The sequence below is a fragment of the Moschus berezovskii genome, chromosome 1 (genome assembly GCF_049115385.1).
Source record: "Moschus berezovskii isolate FMDL1 chromosome 1, NW_MosBer_1.0, whole genome shotgun sequence".
Classification (NCBI taxonomy): Eukaryota; Metazoa; Chordata; class Mammalia; order Artiodactyla; family Moschidae; genus Moschus; species Moschus berezovskii.
The window spans coordinates 87,513,986-87,532,678 of record NC_142460.1 but is presented as its reverse complement, the minus strand read 5'-3'; the positions used below and the strand labels follow the sequence as shown (position 1 = coordinate 87,532,678).

Below are 18,693 nucleotides of genomic sequence, written 5' to 3'. Positions count from 1 at the left end.
AATTAAAAAGCAGAGGTCTGTCTAGTCAAAGCTATGGTTTTTCCAGTAGTCATGTATGGATGTGAGAGTTGGACCCTAAAGCTGAGCCCTGAGAATTGATACTTTTGAACTATGGTGTTGGAGAAGACTCTTGAGAGTCCCTTGGACAGCAAGGAGATCAAACCAGTCCATCCTCAAGGAAATCAGTCTTGAATATTTATTGGAAGGACTGATGAAGAAACCGAAACTTCAGTACTTTGGCCACCTGATGCAAAGAACTGACTCATTTGAAAAGACCCTGATGCTAGGAAAGATTGAAGGCGGGAGGAGAAGGGGATGGCAGAGGATGAGGTGGCTGGATGGCATCACCAACTCTATGGACATGAGTTTGAGTAAGCTCCAAGAGTTGGTGATGGACAGGGAAGTTTGGTGTGCTGCAGTCCATGGGGTCGCAAAGAGTCAGACACAACTGAGCAACTGAACTGAACTGATGCAGATTACATTTATGTGTTTAAAAAGGATGGGAGGAAGATACTAAATCTCATTTTTAACTGCCTCCTTCTACCCTTGATTTCTCAGTTAGACTCAAGTCTGGAGAGTGTTGTGTCAGTGTTTTTAATACAGGTGCTCTTCTCTCAAGTCCAGAGGGTCTTTAAGATAATGTAGAAGATAAAGAGGTTTTATTTGCCTTGCCAATAATATCAAGCATTAATAACATTCAAACAAAGCTGAAATATACCACAACAACTTTGTTTTTGAGGTCTTGGAAACTTCTGAGATTTTGACTTTGTGTAGTGCTCCATTTCAGGGCTTCCAATGGTAAAGAATCCACCTGCCAATGCAGGAGACTAAGGTTTGATCTCCTGGGAAGATCCCATGGAGATAGAGGAGATAGAGGATCCCGTAGCTATATAGAGAAGATCCTGTAGATAGAGGAGCCTGGTGGGCTACAGTCCATGGTGTTGCAAAAGAATTGGACACAACTTAGCACCTAAACAAGAACAATGACAGTGCTTCTTTTCAGGATGACATATGGCTTGATCAGAATTTCTTAAGTGTGCAAATAAAGGTTTTCATGTCAACTATGAAGATTTAAATACCTGGTCATGCTCTTTGGACTATGTAGCGTCTTTGTAGCTTCTGTGCATTTTATAAATGATATTAATACTTCCTGGTGTTTTATTCAGATGACTGTTTAATATTTCTGTGGATTTCTTGGAACCTTCCAATGTAGGATGATGGTGCTTTGTGAGAAAACAATGATTTACAAGTTAAATGGTTTGTGGATCTATCTATATCAAGTCTATGCATGATTTGATTCAAATTGACTTCTCTATTATGAAGTGGATACAGCATCCCTAGGCAAGTGCGAACAGGACCTAGAAATATATATTGGCATTATTTTTGGCATTTTCATAAATCTAGGTTATCCTGAAAAGTGGTTATCTATTTTGTTGAAGAATCAAAGCCTAGAAGAGCTGTACACAGGTCAAAGTGGTTTTTAACCTACTGCTAATGATAGACAGGGAGGCCTGGCGTGTTGTGATTCATGGGGTCGCAAAGAGTCGGACACGACTGAGCGACTGAACTGAACTGAACTGAATGTTTTTTGTAATTATATTTGGGATAAGTAACCAACAGTTATCAAGTTTATAGTTCCTTATATTTTTCCTATCTTGATTCTTAATTTGGCATTGAGTGTTGGGAAACCATCATCTATATTTTCTCTTTGCCTTGGTGGTTAGAATAGTCCACCACAATCTACTTTTATTTTTATTGTTCTGTAATGCAAGTGGCCTTCATTTTACCTCTTGAGCATCTTATTTACTGCTTCCTTTCCCCTACTATTGAATTCATTTGGGAAAAAAAAGTGTTTTCTCTAGTCTTAATTGTTATAGTAAGTGTTTATATTTTTATAAATTGTATATTTGTATATGTTTTTAATTAATAAGTGCTTTCACATATTTTTGTTCATTTGACTGTCTCAGTAGCCTAAAGCATTTGAATTAGTGAGTTTTATATTGTGATTTTTAGGTATCCAGTAATATTTTTGATTTTGTATTATCATCATGTATAACTGTTAATGGAGCTCAGGTTGGGCTACTCACTGCACGATAGGCCAGTAAGTCAAGTGACAAGGTGTTGAGTCAAGGAAAGTGACCTTATTTGAAACCAGCTAACTGTGAAGAAGAATGTGAACTGCTGCTGCTGCTGCTGAGTCACTTCAGTCGTGTCCGACTCTGTGCGACCCCATAGACGGCAGCCGACCAGGCTCCACCGTCCCTGGGACTCTCCAGGCAAGAACACTGGAGTGGGTTGCCATTTCCTTCTCCAATGTGTGAAAGTAAAAAGTGAAAGTGAAGTCGCTCAGTCATGTCCGACTAGTAGCGACCCCATGGACTGCAGCCCACCAGGCTCCTCTGTCCATGCGATTTTCTAGGCAAGAGTACTGGAGTGGCTTGCCATTGCCTTCTCCGAGAATGTGAACTAGTGTCGTTAAAAACAATGTTAATATCTTGGTGCAGGCAAACGGCTTTTTAAAGTCAGTGTGAGGAAAGGGGGTTCAGGGTGAATGAGCAGCTTGTGCACAGTTCTCATATTGGTTAGCATCAAGGTGAAGTTTGAAGCATCACCAGTATTCTGGGTTCAACTGGTTGGGGTCTATGTACTTGTAGTCAACAGTTTTTATCTGGGAGTCTGCTTCTTATAAAACAGCTTAGGAATATGTGTCAGACCTTTTATCTATACCTTTGAATGAACTGAGAGTTCAGTGACTCTGCTTTGTATCTGGTTTATACTCTAAATTGTTAGCAGTTTCCCAGGCCAACAGTTATTCTTTGTTTCTGTGTCTTCACGTTTACTAATCATTAACTCTTCAGCCAGACTTTTGAGACTCAAGGGAGGCCTGGGAGACTGAAGACCTATGTACTCAGTTGTGTCCAGCTCTTTGTGGCCCCATGAACTCTAGCCTGCCAGGCTCCTCTGTCCGTGGAACTTTCTAGGCAAGAATGCTGTAGTGGGTGCCATTCCCTTCTCCAGGGGATCTTCCTGACCCAGGGATTGAGCCTGTGTCTCTTGTGTCTCCTGCATTGGCAGGTGGATTCTTCACCATTAGCAGCACCTGGGAAGACTAAAGCAAAAGCTTTATACTTCAAAGGACAGGGACACAGGAGATGGTATGCAGTTTCATAACTAGTAATAATTTGTATATACATTTTCCTTTATAGTTTTCAGAATACCTATTACTATTACATACTTAATTATTCAATGGTAATAGTACTGTATGGAAGGAAAAAAATGTTTACCCTCTTAGGGTCTATGCCTTGTGCTTGCAAATTAAACCAACAAATTACAGAGTAACAGGAAAAAAAGCTGTACATATTTGAGTTGATGTTTAATTTTTTACATACATGTTGTACTTAATTGAAATAAAAATCCAAAGAAGCAGTTAGATGCTGGGGGTTTATGTATCCTTTTAACAGAGAGTGATAAATTGTAGAGAAGTGACAAGACAAAGGAAAAGGGATTGATCCTAATTGAAAAAGACATGTGTACCCCAGTGTTCATTGCAGCACTATTTATAATAGCTAGGTCATGTAAGCAACCTAGATGTCTATCAAGAGATGAATGGATAAAGAAGTTGTGGTACTTGTATACAATGAAATATTACTCAGCCATAAAAGGAATGCATTTGAGTCATTTCTAACAAGGTGAATGAACCTAGAGCCTTCAATACAGATTGAACCTTCAATACTGATTGAAGTTAAGTCACAGAAAAAATATTGTGTATTAATATGTATATATGGAATTTAGAAAAATGGTCTAGATTTTGGTCTAAATTGATGAACTTATTTGCAGGGCAGCAGTATAAACGCAGACATAGAGAACAGACTAGTGGACACAATAGGGGAAGGAGAGGGTGGGATGAATTGAGAGGGTAGCGATGAAACATATACATTACCATATGTAAAATAGATAGCTGTGGGAATTTGCTATATGATGCAAGGAGCTCAAACCTGGTGCTCTGTGACAACCTAGAGGGATGAGATGGTGTTGAAGGTGGAAGTGGAATTCAAGAGGAGACGTGTATCTATGGCTGATTCATGTTGATGTATGGCAGAAACCAACACAGCTCTGTAAAGCAATTATCCTCCAATTAAAAATAAATTAAAAAAAGAAAAGGGGTTTGGGCTTCTAGGGGGTGGTACATTGTGGAAGGGTAGGTATGTGCTGGAAATTAATGCAAGTTAAGCTTTATATAGTAAGGTCTGTGCACACCTATGTCAGTGCTGGATTTTTGTTTCTAGTGATAAGAATTTTTCTCCTGATATGAGAGACAGGAAGAGGAACACATTCACAGAGATTTTTATGTCCTGCTTCTAAGAAATAGGGAGAGGGCAGAGAGCTCTGTTTGGTACTTCTCAGTTGCCTTCAGGTCAAAATAATCCTTATGCTAAAGTGGCATATTTTGGCATAGTATATTGTGATCCCTTTCAATCCAAAATTCAGAAAATAAAAACATCTGTGGTAATTCTATAACAGCCACTGTCATCTGTTGTCTCCTTTTAAACAAGTAAGACAATTTCAGTTCTCTTTAGCAGATATCTTATGGAGATGTGTTGGGATTTTTCAAAATTTTTTTTTTCCGTTATAGGTGAGAGTATCTTAGTTTGTAAAAACTCTGAGAAATCAAAAGGCATAACTCTACTTCAGGGATCTCTGAAACCTGTTCGTAGCTGTTTGCAAAGACAAGAAGGAGAAGAAGTAACCTCAAGCATGATAAGAGCTATTCTGGAGGTAAGAGGGAGTTCACTAAATTACCATTCACTTTTTTGTTCATATAGTACAATGGTAGAGCTCTAGTGTGTTAAAAATCTTAGCTTTCTGTTTCTTTATGAGATTATTTATAACCTTCCCAAGTCTGAATCTCTTTTATTTTATATAGTTATTTCCTGGAGATTAATACAGCTAGTCCCATATAAATCTACTTCAAAATAGTGGATTGAAACCCAAATGCCAGATGGTTCTGTTTATTTTTTAGGTGTTCTTTATTATTTTCTGAATTTTTTTTAAAAAAGATGACAACAATGGACCTTAGTTCCTCCATCCAGATAATGTGTGTGTGTTCAGTTGCTCAGTGTGTCTGACTCTTTGTGACCCCATGGACTGTAGTCTGCCAGGCTCCTCTCTCCATGAAATTTTCCAGGCAAGAATACTGGAGTGGGTTGCCATTTCCTTCTCCAGGGGATCTTCCCGACCTAGGGATCAAACCTGTGACTCTTGTGTCTCCTGCATTGACAAGCAGATTCTTCACCACTAGCACCACCTAGTGTGTATATATATGTGTGTGTGTATATATATGTATATTATTATATTGTTCCTGCATTTTAGATAGATAATGATCCATCTATTTTCATTTGTGAGAACATGTTGGATCTACTTAAAAAAAATTTAGCAGCACATGGGATCTTTTGCTGAGGCACATTGACTCTCTAGCTGTGTGCTTAGTTGCTTCACAGCACGTGGGATCTAGTTCCCTGACCAGTGATCGAACCCATGTTTCTTGCATTACAAGGTGGATTCTTAACCACTGGACAACCAAGGAAGTCCCTGAATCTACTTTTAAGGAAAACTTTCTATGTTGTCAATACATGTTATCTATTTTTGTAATGAATGATGACGGAAGAGTTAATAAAGAGTCTCTGCATTAAGATGCTGATAACATTTTAAGAGAAAAAATAATTTATTTTATGAGGTCCTGTGTCTTATTAAAAAGTTACAGAAGATTTCAAACTTCTTTTCTCAGATAATAGTTGGTGGAGTCGCAAGTACATCGCAAGATATACAGACTTATGCTTCTTGCACATTTTTGGCTGCAAGTATGAAAGAAGGGAAGCAGGGAATTCGGAAAAATAAAGATTCTGTTCAACTTGGAGCAATTGAGGCCTGTGTAATGTGGCTACTAGAAAATGAATTCATCCAGATTACTGAAGCTAGTGATGGAAAAGAAGGTAAATATGACTTCTGAATTGCAGCTTACTTTTTTATCTTTAGTGTGTTAGAGTATCTAAGACTGTTTTAGTAAAAGGAAATTGACTTATCAACTCATTTTAAGTAAATCAGTGCTGTGTTCAGCAACATTGGACAAGTAGCATAGAGCCTGCTGATAAATATCCATTGGATTCTATTTGTAAAATTGATCAGAGCCTGAAAGATTGATTACAGAATGCCAAAAGACAGTATTTTGTTTTATTTTTAACATTTGTCCTTTATTTCCCCACCCCTACTCCCAAACCAGGAAATGTATATCATCCAACACACCTTGGTTCGGCAACTCTTTCATCTTCACTTTCTCCAGTTGATACTTTAGATATTTTTGCTGACCTACAAAGAGCAATGAAGGGCTTTGTTTTAGAGAATGATCTGCATATTGTTTATCTGGTAAGTTCTGTTTTCTTCATTATTATCTTTGTGAAAATGGGGAGAAAATAACTATAAAGAATCCTGAACATCAAAAATACCCCAAGGGAATATATTGTCTGCTTTCCTTGACTAGGATAGTACTGATGGGAATAGAGATGAAGTAAGACTAATTGTAATAAGTAAGACGAAGTAAGATGGAAAGTAATAAGCTAAATGTTTTAGTGACCTTTTAAATCTGCTTGCCTACTTGTCTGTTTTTTCCAGTTTTTTTTCAAAAGGATTTGAGGTGATTTATTAAAAACATGTATTATACAGTTTGTAAGAACACAGCAAGGGGCAATGAGATATCTGGAAATTAAGGATAAGATCATAATGTAAAACCCATCAAAGATTGGTACATAAACAAGAACACCAGTAAGTCATGTACAATTATTGTACCCAATATTGATTCTGGGCTGTCTGGCAACTGTAGCAAAGAGTAAAGCTGGTTAGTCTTAATAAGATAAAAAACAAAAAAAATTAGAAGTATTGCATTTTATTGCCTAAGAGAAATGTAGTCCTAAAAATCACACTATGGGACTTATATTTTTGATAAATTATTTATAATGCAATGAATAATTTTAAAAGCTTATTTACATTAGATCTTTTATAAATATTATTTCTTAAAACAAAGATTTTTTTATAATAATTGGATAAAATACAGTTTGAGGTCATATTCTCTGGCAAGAACCTGACTGGAAATACTTAATTTTGTAATTAAGAGTAGATGTGGGGAGTGATGTAGGCAAGATGGTTGTAAAAGAGATCACTGACTCTAGTCCTCATCAAAGATATGAATTAGCAACTATTCACAGTCAAGAACACTTTCTAAAAATCCTAGAACCTGGTGGTGAGGTTAAAACACTCTCTTAGAGTGCAAAAACTGAGAGAAGCCACATTAGAATGCTAAGAGCAGTGATTTCACTTTGACTGTGTTGCCCCTCCTTCAAGCAAGCATAGTGCCTCACTGGAGAATCCATGGTTTCTCTAGTGGGGAAAAGAGAGTCAAGGTTGGCATCCAGTTTCCTCAGCATTCTGGAACATTCTTTGGGAAGGTCACTTCTGTCTCGCCTCACAGAGAAACCTAGAGGAATTGGCAAGGTTAGATAGACCACCAACGGTCAGCTAGGAACAAAGAAACAGATGGGGCTCACAGTGACCAGTATTTGGATCATGGCAGTGGTACTGCATCTCTCTCTCAATCAGAAAGACCATCGTCAAATGATTCCATTCTCTGTGGCATCAGAATGATGTCCTCATTTGATTGGGAAGCAGGGCAAGCAGTTCTGCCCAGCTGGCATCCCTAGCCTGTGCCTATGTATATATTTATAAATTTTTATTTTTTATAAGAAAAAAATTTTATATTTTTCATAAGAATAAAAAAAATCTGGGGGGAATTCATAGAGGGAAAATGTAGTAACAGATTAAGAACATGATTTATGAGCTCTTATGGCAGAAAGTGAAGAGGAACTCAAAAGCCTCTTGAGGAAAGTGAAAGAGGAGAGTGAAAAGGTTGGCTTGAAGCTCAACATTCAGAAAACAAAGATCATGGCATCTGGTTCCATCACTTCATGGGAAATAGATGGGGAAACAGTGGAAACAGTGTCAGACTTTATTTTTGGGGGCTCCGGAATCACTGCAGATGCTGATTGCAGCCATGAAATTAAAAGACGCTTACTCTTTGGAAGGAAAGTTATGACCAACCTAGATAGTATATTAAAAAGCAGAGACATTACTTTGCCAACAAAGGTCTGTCTAGTCAAGGTTATGGTTTTTCCCGTGGTCGTGTATGGATGTGAGAGTTGGACTGTGAAGAAAGCTGATTGCCGAAGAATTGATGCTTTTGAACTGTGGTGCTGGAGAAGACTCCTGAGAGTCCCTTGGACTGCAAGGAGATCCAACCAGTCCATTCTAAAGGAGATCAATCCTGGGTGTTCATTGGAAGGACTGATGCTAAAGCTGAAACTCCAATACTTTGGCCACCTCGTGCGAAGAGTTCACTCACTGGAAAATACTCTGATGCTGGGAGGGATTGGGGGCGGATGGAGAAGGGGACGACAGAGAATGAGATGGCTGGATGGCATCACCGACTCTGTGGACATGAGTTTGAGTGAACTCCGGGAGTTGGTGATGGACAGGGAGGCCTGGCGTGCTGTGATTCATGGGGTCGCAAAGAGTCAGACACGACTGAACGACAACTGAACTGAATAAAAAGTTATAATAAAAACTTCAATTAAAAAAAGAAAAGAGAGGGAGCCAAGCCAGCAGCCCTGCCAGCTGCAGAGCTTGCCTGCAGCCTTGCCTGCCCAAGGAGTCTGACTCTGGAGTATAGCCTGGAATCCTGCATGAATACAGAGTTCATCCTTTGGGCCCACCCAACTGTGGAGCACAGTCTCTGCCTGTATCTGAACACAGAATCCAGCTAATGGCACCAACTAGCCAGGGAGTGCAGTTTGTTCCTGCTTGACTAGTGAACCCAAGGAGCAGCCCTACCCAACCTCAGAGCTCAGCCAACCTGTGTGAGCACAGCCATGGGTCATGCCTATCCATGTAACCAGGCTAGCAGTTTCACCTGACCAGGCAGCTCAGGCAGTAGTCCTGTTTGACTGCAGAGCTGAACTAGCCCCCCCAACCAGAGGCCCTGCCTGTTCCCTTATGAATTCTACCAGCTGGCTCTTTACCCAGACTAGCCTGACTGGTGAAAATCTTTTCTCTGGAAAAGCAAACATTAAGATCGGAAGCAGTGACCACTTCCTCAAATGGACGCACACCAACACCAGCATGCAAGAATAATGAATAAAAAAAATAAAAAATAGGGAATAAAAATAAAGGGAAATGGGAAACATCAGGGAAACATGACACCACCATCATCACCAAAGAAATTAAGAAATCAATAAAAACTTCAGTAACCAGACCTAAGAGATCTATGAACTGACTGACCAAAATTCAGAATAATCCTTTTAATAAAATGCAGTTAACTTCATTAAAGAAAACACAAATAGGCAACTGAACAAAATTATGAAGTCAATACATGAACAGAATGCGAAGTTCAACAAAGAAGTAGAAACCGTTTTACAAAAGCCCCCACCCCACTAAGGTCCCCCAAACCCAGAAATCCCAGAGCTGAAGAATACAGTGAGTGATCTGTAAAATTCAAAAGAGAGCTTCAAAAGCAGAAGAAAGAATCAGTGAATTCAGATAGGTCATTTGAAATTATATATCCAGTGGCAGGGGTGTTGCGGGGTTGGCTGGAAAGAAAGTACAGAGTGAAAAAACCCCACAAGACTTATGGGACACCATCATATATATTATTGAAGTCCAAGATGGAGGAGGGAGAGAAAATGACAGAAAGTCTATTTAAAGACATAATGGCTAAAATATGGGGATAGATACGGACATGAAGCTAAGAGGACCTCAAACAGGTACAACCCAAAAAGGACTTCATCTCGATACATCAAACTGTCAAAAATTAAAGATGAGAATTTTGAAAGCAACAGGAGAAAAGACTGTTGTCAAGTACAAGCAAACCTCATAAGGCTTTCAGATTTCTCAGCAGAAACTTTGCAGAGAGATTGGTATGATGTATCAAAATATTGAAAGAAGAAAACTGCCAACTAAGAATACTATACCTAACATGCTGTCTTTCTGAAATGAGGGTAAGATAAAGATTTTCTCAGACAGACAAAAGCTGAAGAAATTCATCATCCCTGGCATGCATTTATAAGAAATGCTAAAGGAAGTTCTTCAAGCTGAAATGAAAGGATGCTGTTTAACAACATAGAACATGAATGTATAAAACTTACTGGTATAAATTTATAATCAGATTCAGAATTCAGAATACAATGGTGATATGCAAATCACTTATACGAAAGTTAAAGACAAACATTGAAAATAACTATAATTTGCTAATGAATACATAAAATTAAATTGTAATGTTAACTGCATTATGAGAGGGGATGGAGAAGTAAAAATACAGAGTTTTTGTATAGAATCAAAGTTATCAGCTTAAAATAGAAAGTTAAAGCTATGTATACAATGGAACATCATTTATCTATTAAAAAAAAGAAGAAACCTTTCCATTTGTGACAACATGGATTAACCTGGTGGGCATTGTGCTAAATATAATAAACCAGACAGAGAAAGATAAACTTTGTATGGTTTCACCCTTGTGGAATATGAAAAAGTTGAACTCAGAAACAAAGTGGAATGGTACTTGCCAGGGGCTGGGGTACGGGTGATATGGGGAGATGCTGGTCAAAAGGTACACTTTTTCAGTTACAGGCATACTTGCTTATTTTATTGTGTGTTGCTTTGTTTTATTGTGCTTTATAGATACTGCATTTCTTTTTTAGAAATTGAGGGTTTGTGGTAACCTTGCATTGAATAAGTCTCTTGGTGCCATTTTTCTAATAGCATTGTTTTTATTTTTTAATTGAAATTTTTTAATTTATTTATTTTTGGCTGTACTTTGTTGGCTTGTCTTCAACCAGGGACCAAACGCCAGTCCTCAGCAATGAGAGCATGGCATCCAAGTCACTTCACTGGACTACCAGAGAATTCCCTAACAGCATTATTATTTTGAAAAAATATTTACTTGGCTTTGCTGGGTTTTAGTTGTGGCACATGGAATCTAGTTCCCTGACCAGGGATTGAACCTGGGCCCCCTGCATTGATGCGGAGTTTTAAACACTAGAACACCAGGGAAGTCCCAGCATTTTTTTTGTTTTTTAAAATTAAAAAAATTAAAAATTTAAATTTATTTTAGTTGCACTGGGTCTTTGTTGCTGTGTGTGGGCTTTCTCTAGTTGTGGAGAATGTGGACTACTCTCTAGTTGTGTGCACGGGCTTCTCATTGCAGTGGCTTCTCTTGTGGAGCAGAGGTTCTAGGCAAACGGGCTCCAGTTGTTGCAGCACAGGGGCTCATTAATTGTGGCTCACAGGCCATTGAGCCTGCGGGCTTCAGTAGTTGCAGCACATGGGCTCAGTAGTTGTCATAAATGGGCTTCACTGCTCTGTGGCATGTTGAATCTTCCTGGACTGGGGATTGAACCTTTGTTCCCTGAATTGGCAAGGAGGATTCCCATCCACTATACCATGAGGAAAGTCCCCAGAATTACTTTTAAATTAAAGTGTGTGCTTGGATTTTATTAGACATACTCCTATTGCATACTTAAGAGACTACTTTTATATGTACTGGGAAACAAAAAAACTTGTGTGGCTCACTTGATTGTGATAATTACTTTATTGCGATATTTTAGAATGAACCTACAGGATCCCCAAAGTATGCCTGTGTAAGATGAATAAGTTCTGGGAATTTAATGTACAGCATAGTGATTATAGCTAGTCATACTGTGTTGTATACTTGGATTTGCTTACAGAGAGAATCTCACCATACACACACACAGTGGTAACTATGTTAGGTAATAGATGTGCTAATTACCTGATTGTGATAGTCATTTCACTGTGAATACATATATCAAATCATATTATTCTACCCTTTAAAGAAACATATTTGATTTCATTTGTCAATTACCTCAATAAAGCTGGGAGGAAGGAAGGAGCAAATACATGTGTTTTGATAGTCAAGTACGTAGGGGGTAAGTCTGAAATTACTGTAAGAATTAGGAAGGCTTATCAGGACATGTATTTCAGTAAAAACACTGTATAGGGGTGAGCACTAGGAAAAATGTCTGGACAGGGCCGTTTTTTCCCCCTTCTAGTGAACATGTGTACTTCTCCTTCACATGTGTTCTTCATATGTTCAAAGTTTTGTGCCTGAGAATGTGGCTAAGAAGAATCTCAAAGCTGGTCTTACCAGTTATCTGGCATGGCCTTAAAAAAAGTCTCACTTATTGTACAGGAGTTATGATTATGAGCTCTAGGGTCAGACTTCCAGTTTACTTCCATGAAAATTAGATTTAATGCAAGAGGCCTGCCAGGAGGCACAGTGGTAAAGAATCTACCTGACAGTGTGGAAGATGCAAGAGACTTGGATTTGATCCCTGGGTCGGGAAGATCCCTTGGAGTAGAAAATGACAACCCACTCCAGTGTTCTTGCCTAGAAAATTCCATGGACAGAGGAGCCTGGTGGGGTTACAGTCCATGTGGTCGCAAAGAGTTGGACACGACTGAGTGACTGAGCACACACGCATGCTATATACATTATTTTCTACCTGTTTTTCCCCTTTAACAATATATCTTGGAAAGCAGTCTTTATCAGTTCATGAAGACTTTTATTCTTTTTCTGTCCGTATAACTCCATTGTGTATGTGGATATACCATTGTTTATTCAGTCACTTCCTCTGATGAATATTTGAATTGTTCCCAGTATTCTGGTATGGCAAATGATGCTGCAGTGAATAACTTTGGTGTATAATATTGTAGTTTTGATGGAGGTGTATCTTTAGGAAAGAATCCAAGAAGTATGATTGCTGAATAAAGTGTAAAGACATGTGATTTTGGTTTTGCAAAATTGCTCTCCATAGAGTTAGTATGATTTTCCAATTTTTCCAGTGCTATATGAGGTGGTTATTTTTCTACAACCTCATAAAAAAAGGTATGTTGTCAAGCCTTTATTGTTTTTAAGCTTTTCTATTTTGTGTATACTTTTAATTTGCATTTTTATTATGGAAAAAACATTTTTTTCTGTATATTTAAGGCAGTATGCTTTTATTTTGTATGAATTGTCCGTGTCTTTTGCACATCTTTCTATTGTGTTTTTGGTCTTTTTCTTAAGTTTTAACAGTTCTTTTATATATATTAAGAGAGTAGTTCTTTGTGGTGTAAATACTTTTCTCCTAGTTTTCCACTCAGCTTTTGATTTTTTTTTATTGTGTATTTTGTATAGCATTTTAAAATATATACTTGAATTTTGAACCTTAGAATCAGTGAGAAATGATTTGCTCACTCTGGGATTATAAAGAAATCCTCTCACATTTTCTTCAAATAATTATATGATTCTAGTCTCTCTCTTTTGAGCTCTCTGTTCCATCTAAAGTTTATTCTAATATAAGGTTCTTCAATTTTATTTTTTTTATAATGGCTATCTGTAGTCACATCTTCATTTATTAAAAAGGTTTGATTTATACACAGTGACTGAAAAATTTTCTTCTGCTTTCATTTAACTTTTTTCCCCCAGTTTTTATGTTCTAGTATGCATCTATATTTAGGTACATTTTAATTTCCATTTGTTGTTGGTTATATTTTTATTTCATTTGTTGACCTAACAATAGACCAATTTTACTAATATGTACACTATTACCTTTTTTTTTAATTAAAAGCTTTTATTGTATTATCTAGTAGGGTTTGTTTCACTGTTCTTTTCTGATGTTCATACCTATTCTTGCTTGCTTACCTTTTAGTATAATGCTTAGAATTAACTGGGTATTTTCATTGACATTGTTAAATTTATACATTAACGTGGAGGAGAACTGATTGACATCCTTCTTTTTTTTTCGATTGGTCTTATTCATGAACAGAAATGTTTCTTTGAGTCTATGTTGGGGCTTTCAAGAGTGTTCTGAAAATTTTCTCATAGAGAATTTGAGTTTTTTTGAAAATAGCTTTGTTTCAATACAATTCACATAGTATATCATTTAATGTGTACAAGTCAATAATTTTTAGTATGTTCAGAGTTGTGCAATAATTAACATCTAATTGCATAGCATTTTCATCACCCCAGAAAGAAACCTGTACTTATTAGCAGTCACTCCGCATTTTCTTTCAGCCTTCTCATTATCCCCTACCCCTGAGCAACCATTAGTGTTCATTCTGGTTTTCTGTAGGCTTTCTACTCTGTTCTTATTCAGTAAATAGAATTATATAATATGTTATCTTTTACAGCTGGTTTCTTTCACTTAGCATAATGTTTTCAAGATTCTTCCACGTTTTATCATGTATCAGTATTTATTTAATGCAGAATAGTTTTCATTGTATAGGTGGTGGTGGTGTTCAGTCTCTCAGTCATGTCCAACTCTGCGACCCCATGGACTGCAGCACGTCAGACTTCCCTGACCTTTATCATCTCCTGGCGCTTGCTCAAACTCATGTCCAGAGAGTCGATGATGCCATCTATAGCCATCTCATCCTCTGTCACCCTCTTCTCTTGCCTTCAATCTTTCTCAGCATTAGGAACTTTTACAATGAGTCGGCTCTTGGAATCAGGTAGTTAAAGTATTGGAACTTCTGCTTTAGCATCAGTCCTTCCAGTGAATGTTCAGGGTTGATTTTCTTTAGGATTGACTGGTTTGATTTCCTCGACTCCCAGAGACTGAAGAGTATTCTCTAGCACTACATTTCAAAAGCATCAATTCTTTGGCACTCAGCCTTCTTTATGGTCCAACTCTCACACCCATACGTGACTTTTGACCTATTTGTATTTTTGAATCTGTAATGTGTCTCTTATAGACAGCATATAGTTGGATTCTAAATCTAGTGTTTTTTTTTTAATCTAGTCTGTCAGTCTCTATCTTTGATAGATTATTTAGCCCATTCATATTTAATGTTACTGTTGATGTAGTTGGATTTACATCGTCCACATTTTGTCTCTTTATTTTCTATGTGTCTCATGTCTTCTTTTGTTCTCTTGTCTTTTTACTGGTTTCTTTTGAGTTTAGCAAACACTTTTGTGTATAACATTTAAACTTCTTTAATTAATTTTTCTCTATATTTTTTGAAGTTATTTTCCTAGTATTTACTCAAGTGGTTAGCATATAGAGTTTAAAAATTTATACTAACTTAATTCCATGACAAAGAGAAACATTATTCTTATATATCTGTATTCTTATTCCTTTTTTGGGTGGCTGCTATTAGTGTTTTTCTCATCTGTGAGTTGCTTGTGATTAAATGAAGTTTCCATATTAATGAGACATTATCCTATTTAGAAATCCAAATATTGAGGCTTTTGTTTTTAATATGAAGTTCGCATCCATAATTTTGTCCCTTTTGTAATGCAGTAATTTTAAGTAATGATAGATATTTCTTTCCTTTAGGTTACACCTGTGTTTGAGGATTGGACTACTATTGACTGGTATCGATTTTTCTGTTTATGGGAGAAGTTGCCAGCTTCTATGAAACGGGTGGCAGAGCTAGTAGGAGTTGAAGAAGGGTTCTTGGCTCGCTGTGTGAAAGGAAATTTAGTAGCCAGAACTGAGAGACAGCACCGACAATTGGCCATCCATAAAAGGTAAATATCAAGGAGCCTGGAGTATTCTGTTTTTAACACAGTATTGGATATGCAGCAGATGTCCAGTTTTGACTGATTATAGTAAAATTTTCAACTTCTTGTATTTACTAAATTTATTGATATTTTAATTTCTTCTTTGTAGCTTATAAGAAGCCACTGTATATTGAGATTTTTTTAAAGTAGAACATTTAATAATTACTTCTTCCCTTAAAGAAAATGTGAATCAGAACTGCCAACTTATTGTGGCTTCATTTGAGGATATGATTTGTATTACCGTTAGAAGTGATTAATTACCAGTAGAGAAGAGCCATTTGAAAGATTTCAGGTGGAGAAGTTAAATAGGCTTTAGCTTTTTTGAAATATAATAAAATTGCTTTTCTTAAAGCAATAGTTTCATATTATTTACGTCATACTCAAGTGTAAATTTTGTAAGGATTATATACAAATACATGTAATCCAAATATACTTGGATGATTTGTGGCACAATTGCCTTTCACATCAAAAGGCAATTGATTCGGTTTTTAATAACCAAATTTCGGTTGAAACATGATTCGATGATATAATTGATATAATATCAAGCATTCTTTAAAAAAATGTTTGTGCCATCACCTTTCTTGAATTAAGTCTCATTTCTTAAAATTAGTTAGTAGTATTGAAATATGGAAGAAATCTTTTTGTTATACAGATATTAGTTTTTTGCTATAGTGCCAACATATATTAGAATTTACTTTTACAACCATTGAGTTCTTTGTCCACTAATGCTATATCCTATTAAGAATCTTCTCTTTCTCAGAGGTGTAAACCCTTTACACCTTATGTTGTGCTTTCATAAACATAAGTGACCTGTTACTGTACTTTTGGTAATTTACTTTCCAGGTTTTTTACCAGTCTTGTGCTATTAGATTTAATCAGTGAAGTTCCCTTAAAGGAAATTAATCAGAAATATGGATGCAATCGTGGACAGATTCAGTCATTGCAACAGTCAGCTGCTGTTTATGCAGGTCAGTTAACTAAGCATTCCCACATTTATTTAAGACTGTGGTTTGAGGTCAGGATCACTTTTTTTCAAATTCCATTTTACTGCAGGCTTCTCTAAAAGTGATGCGATCATGTCAAACCATAATTTTGTATAGTCCCTGTCATCATCAGAACACCTACAACAGTGACTCCTCTGGGCTCAGTGGCCCTGCTATAGGAGACTGGCAGCTAGCCGAGGGTCTGTATCTCGGTCCCTTTCTATCTTTTGGCAACCTGCTGACCATCTCTCTTCTGTTTTTCTTTTTCTTTTTATGGGGGAGGGGTCTTGAAAGAAGGAGTAGACGTAATTCTCACTTATCTTGCTTTTTTCAAGTTACTGATTAATACTTGTTATTGCAGAGGATGGCAAATGAAGAGGGATTTCTGGACTTCTGTCTCACTGTTCTAAATATTTTCTCTAAGGAAATACTGGTCTTCCTTAATAAAATTAAGGTTATTTTTTCTAAGGTAGGCAAACAAGGGAGGTTCTAGATCTGATTTTACTAAGAAATCCTTAAGCCATTAGGAAGGCAATCGTGGGCTACTGGAGACTGTGTTTGTAAGTTTCATTGTGAGGTGTGTGCGTATGTGAGAGAGTACTGAGGGAAAGATGCTGAGAGAGGGTAGTAAGAAGGGAGAGACTTGTCTTTAACTCACTGGCATCCAAGATCTCAGATTACCTCTAGAATTAATATTCTCATAGGGAAGTGATTTTCTTAATGATTTGACACTTGGCTGCTCTGGCCTCTTTAAGAGAGTATAGCTATCAAGCTGGGCAACTTTTTTATTTTTTAAGAAAATATCAATGGGACCTTTACTCTTTGGAAAGAGCCCTCTTAGCACTTGACAATTTAAATTAGTTCTCTTGTTTTCTCTAGGTGGAAACCAGAGTACTTTCTTCCTTAAAGAAAATAAGGAAGAGTGAGAGAGAGAAAGAGAGGAATGAACTAGTGAGGGCTTTTTGTTTGTTTTGTTTTTATGTGCTGTGCCTCAATTTTTTTCGAATGTAAATTTATGATTAAGAATAAACGAGATAATAGTTAATATGTCTAGTCAACTAGCTAGGCCCTTAATATAGGTCTATTCTACTATTAATTTACACTGTGGGCCTGTTAAACTTTATAGTTCTATAGGGGAAAAAAAAGAGTGAAACCAAACTACCTCTCAAGAAATGGAGAATTGGTCTAGAAAGAATTTTTAATTCAGTAATTATTCCATGAATATTCCAGGGATGATTACAGTGTTTTCCAACCGCCTGGGCTGGCACAACATGGAAGTACTACTTTCCCAATTTCAGAAGCGTCTTACATTTGGCATCCAAAGGGAGCTGTGTGACCTGGTCCGGGTATCATTGCTTAATGCACAGAGGGCCAGATTCCTCTATGCATCTGGTTTTCTTACTGTGGCCGATCTTGCTAGAGCAGATGTTGCCGAGGTGGAAAGTGTTCTGAAAAATGCTGCACCTTTTAAAAGGTAAGAAAATCCCCTTGTCTACATAGGTTATTAAATGAAACAGGCTAATTTGTAAGTAGTAGATAATTTGTTAAAATATTTTTCTCTTAGATAATATCATGCTATATTTGGTATAAGTGGAAGAGTATCTGGCTACTTTTTCCTCCTCGAGGATTACTTTTTTGTGTATATATATTTAAAATATATTTTATGACTTTAAAGGCAATTTTAATAAGTATCATAACTTTCTCCTAGAAAGACTGAATAAAGCTAAGTTACCAACACTTTCTGCTTTGATGGATTTTAGTTCTCAGTATATATCCAGGATTCATTTTAGACTACTTCAGGCAAGAACACTTTAATATTTACTCTTCTTGAATATTCTTTGGAACCCTAGTCCCTCAAAACCAGTTTATGAAAGAGGACTCTTTGACATATATGTGTGTTTATGTGTGTGTTTAAAACTAATTCATTGAATGGGCTGGCCTCAGGATATTATCAAGGAATAGGTTATTTTCTCAACCACTATTCTTTGAACTCTCTGTTATATGGAATCTCATCCAGATCCTGTAGCTATTTAGGCACTTTGAGGTGTTAAC

The 18,693-nt window shown here is 36.9% G+C and overlaps 1 protein-coding gene across 2 annotated transcripts in view; it reads left to right on the top strand.

Moving 5' to 3' along the window:
• The window catches only part of POLQ (DNA polymerase theta), a 112,571-nt gene that overhangs the window by 32,411 nt on the left and 61,467 nt on the right, over window positions 1-18,693 (top strand). For both annotated transcript variants that reach the window (XM_055436418.2, XM_088837393.1), the window contains exons 10-15: window positions 4,634-4,776; window positions 5,786-5,990; window positions 6,278-6,420; window positions 15,432-15,625; window positions 16,502-16,626; window positions 17,872-18,115. In XM_055436418.2, coding sequence (XP_055292393.2) covers window positions 4,634-4,776; window positions 5,786-5,990; window positions 6,278-6,420; window positions 15,432-15,625; window positions 16,502-16,626; window positions 17,872-18,115 — 1,054 coding nt within the window. The remainder of the gene's footprint in view (window positions 1-4,633; window positions 4,777-5,785; window positions 5,991-6,277; window positions 6,421-15,431; window positions 15,626-16,501; window positions 16,627-17,871; window positions 18,116-18,693) is intronic.